Source organism: Formica exsecta, unplaced genomic scaffold (genome assembly GCF_003651465.1).
Source record: "Formica exsecta isolate Colony F162 unplaced genomic scaffold, ASM365146v1 scaffold613, whole genome shotgun sequence".
Classification (NCBI taxonomy): domain Eukaryota; kingdom Metazoa; phylum Arthropoda; class Insecta; order Hymenoptera; family Formicidae; genus Formica; species Formica exsecta.
In genome coordinates this window covers 125,662-129,552 of record NW_021853374.1, presented here as the reverse complement: position 1 = coordinate 129,552, position 3,891 = coordinate 125,662, and the positions used below count along the sequence as shown (strand labels likewise).

The 3,891-nt window shown below is 35.6% G+C and overlaps 1 protein-coding gene across 2 annotated transcripts in view; it reads left to right on the top strand.

The window, feature by feature from the left end:
- Nucleotides 1–3,295: 3,295 nt before the first annotated feature.
- The window catches only part of LOC115242577 (synapse-associated protein of 47 kDa-like), a 112,938-nt gene continuing 112,342 nt past the window's right edge, over nucleotides 3,296–3,891 (top strand). The window contains exon 1 of one of the 2 annotated variants that reach the window (XM_029818970.1): nucleotides 3,296–3,675. In XM_029818970.1, coding sequence (XP_029674830.1) covers nucleotides 3,536–3,675 — 140 coding nt within the window. In that variant the 5' untranslated portion in view covers nucleotides 3,296–3,535. The remainder of the gene's footprint in view (nucleotides 3,676–3,891) is intronic. The other variant, XM_029818971.1, reaches the window with a different exon arrangement.

Below are 3,891 nucleotides of genomic sequence, written 5' to 3'. Positions count from 1 at the left end.
CAGCAGGACATATGTACATAGTTGAACCTGTAAAATGTTGAATTATGCGCGAATATTTATGGATAATGGTAAGTTGTTAGACATTAAAGCGCGCGGCGTGATGTTTCCTTCCTTGATTATCACACCTTGCTTTTAAAGCGCAGAAAAGTGGCGTGCTCGATAACGAGAATAATGCACGTTAACGTCTATTCATGTCCTCCGAACGCTGAGCATACAGATATTTCAAATCACCGATCAAGGTAGACATTCTGTTTGATTAATGGGTTTTATCATATTTCCGCGACGACAATCTCGTGTCATGGATACAATAAAGATTACGATTTGTCAATAGCTTTTAAGTTTGTAAATTTGTGTTATTAATCATTGTAATATCAATTTTTATAAAGTTATATAGTACCTGGATTATACATAAGATATATCGGTTGTCGATACACACACACACATATATATATATATGTGTGTATAAATATATATATGTGTGTGTGTGTGTGTGTGTGTGTGTTGATAATTTGTGACTTGTCTATGTCAAAATTATCGGAACTCTGATTTACAAAACGAAAATCTACTTTTGTGAAATATAATCACATTGATAATGTTTTTTGGTCATATATTAAATTCAGTTTTATGTATTAAATTCAATTTTAATTATTTTTAACCAAAGAAAATATTGATTTCAAAATTACATTTTTGAAGATTGCCGTTATGAAAAATTTGAAACATGTTTTATTTATATATTTATATTTGTATACTTCTCTGTTGAGAGAAATAAATGATTTATTTTCATCATGTATATCAAAACATCCATTTTTTATTTTTCGCGAGAATTTTTTTTTACGCACAAAATTAGAACGCGGCTCTCCCAAACGTATCTTTCTCTACTTTCAGTAGTATAGAAGTAGTTTTGACGCGCCACATAGTTGTAGATATCCAAACTCCGAACTAACTCACCGCTTTAATTTACTATAATTAGTTAAAGCCGACTTAAGAACGGCAACACAACACCTGTCATTCAAAGTAACCCGCAACTCACGTTGGAATCATGCGTCAGACAGGACACGGTATATAAGACATTAACGTAGAGACCATGTCATAACCGGAAGCACATCAGGCTAATACATCACGACGTTCTGCGGTCGCTACAAGGCACAACCTTAGCTGCATAAGATGCTAGAGAGATGCTTAAATATGTCATATGCTTGATAAACTAATTGAATCCGTTATCTTAAAAGCGGCATTTATATGAATAATGTTTCGAAAATATTGAAACGTGCACATCATTCTCCAATTGATATACATACCTTGAAGAAAATGCATTTCTTAACTCTAAAATTATTAACAAAAATTTATTGCTAGGTAACATTAAATTATGATTGGGAAGAGGGGGAAAGCGGTGTAGATAAAGAGAAATGCAGGAAACTAGAGAGAGAGAGATTTATATATATATATATATATATTTATATGTATGTAAATATGTATGTATACGTATGTATATTTATATGTATGTGAGATTATATATATGGACTTTTTTCCTGGTTCAAGAGCGAGTCCGTTATATTGTTTTCACGTGTGTTTAATATTTTTATTATAAAATAAAACGTTTTCAAACCGATATTACATAACATTTTTTTCTTGTTTTTATCCACATAAAACATACTGGCCAAGTTTGATTATTTAATTTTGAAACACCCTGTATATATATGTATGTTTTGAATATTATTAATCAAGAAATACATATCTTTGCTTTTAAAGCGCAGAAAAGTGGCGTGCTCGATAACGAGAATAATGCACGTTAACGTCTATTCATGTCCTCCGAACGCTGAGCATACAGATATTTCAAATCACCGATCAAGGTAGACATTCTGTTTGATTAATGGGTTTTATCATATTTCCGCGACGACAATCTCGTGTCATGGATACAATAAAGATTACGATTTGTCAATAGCTTTTAAGTTTGTAAATTTGTGTTATTAATCATTGTAATATCAATTTTTATAAAGTTATATAGTACCTGGATTATACATAAGATATATCGGTTGTCGATACACACACACACATATATATATATATGTGTGTATAAATATATATATGTGTGTGTGTGTGTGTGTGTGTGTGTTGATAATTTGTGACTTGTCTATGTCAAAATTATCGGAACTCTGATTTACAAAACGAAAATCTACTTTTGTGAAATATAATCACATTGATAATGTTTTTTGGTCATATATTAAATTCAGTTTTATGTATTAAATTCAATTTTAATTATTTTTAACCAAAGAAAATATTGATTTCAAAATTACATTTTTGAAGATTGCCGTTATGAAAAATTTGAAACATGTTTTATTTATATATTTATATTTGTATACTTCTCTGTTGAGAGAAATAAATGATTTATTTTCATCATGTATCAAAACATGCTACACCTATAATATATACAAAAAGTTTTTGAAGGATCAAACTTTGCCAGTATATCCAGAAACAAAAAATATATAAACATTGGTTCCTAAAAATGGTACATTATTGATTTATTACGTATTTATTATCATATCATAAAAAAAAGAAAATACATTTGCTTAGTTTTCCATTTCAAAATGTTATCCTATGTTTCTAATAAAAATTTGACATCATTGAAAGATCGAATTTAATACTTATACTGGCCAAGTTTGATTATTTAATTTTGAAACACCCTGTATATATATGTATGTTTTGAATATTATTAATCAAGAAATACATATCTTCTAATGGATGTCAATATATATTTCTATTATTATTTATAAAAAAAGAGATTAGATTTTAATTGGCAGAATTGTGTCTATATTATTAAATACAGATCTCGTGTAAATCTCGCTGAAAGATCGAATTTAATACTTAACGAATTTCATATCTACCTTGTTTTAACTCAATGAATGCCAAACTAATTTTGTCTTATTTATTTAATAACGTTATATAATTACGCTCTGACAAAGCATATGTCTTTATTACAAATTTTCCAGCGGATACTTTGCGCAGAATCTGCTTTCGATTTGGCTACCTCGTCCGCAATATTGTAATCAATCATTTGAAGAATCCAAGCGCATTATCTAAAAAAATTCTGCGACACATCATCCCCGTACATTATCCCCGTGCGTTGTTCGCCCACGTAAAATGTAATTTACACCCCCGAAAGAACCTCGGCGGCGCGTGTCGCGCGAATCGATGAACGGTGACTTGAGTTCGCGGAGCGGCCGCGCAAGGCCACCCGGCGCCACCGTCGCCACCGTTTGACGGGGCTGACGCGACGGTGCGCCGTGCGAGCTGCGCAACGCGCACGTGCGACTTACGCAGTTCGTGGTTGCACTGTCGCGAGGACGGACGAGATAACGCCGTATCCGCCGTCACTCCGGTCCCGCGAGGTCTTCGCTTCGGTGACATCCGCGTTCGATTCCGCCGAGTACTTCGAGCGAGCCCAACGCCGTCGGTTCGAGAGAGGGATACGAATCTGAACGAGAGAGAGAAGAGAGGTGCAAATTCCAGGAGCGAGCTCGTTGACACTCGTCGCAAGATGTTCTCCGGCCTGACGAATCAGGTGTCCAATTGGATGGGGAAGAAGCCCGAGAACGGCAGCGAGGTGACAGGCGAGCAGAAGGTCGCCTCCCCGGATGCCGAGAGCGCCGTGGATCTCGAGAAAAAGAACAATACCAGGTACGCCGTTCCCTTCCTCCGTTATCTGCCATAACCTGAAATATCGTCGCTCGCGGGAGGCCCAGGTCCGTTGACCTGGGTCTGCGCGTGACATCTCTTTCCGATAACGAAATGTCAGCCGCGAGAATCCCGCAGCCGTCCGTTCACCGCGAGATCGATTCCTCCCGAGCCGGATAACTTTGACAGGGGGGAGGGGGGGGGGGCGGTACATTTTTC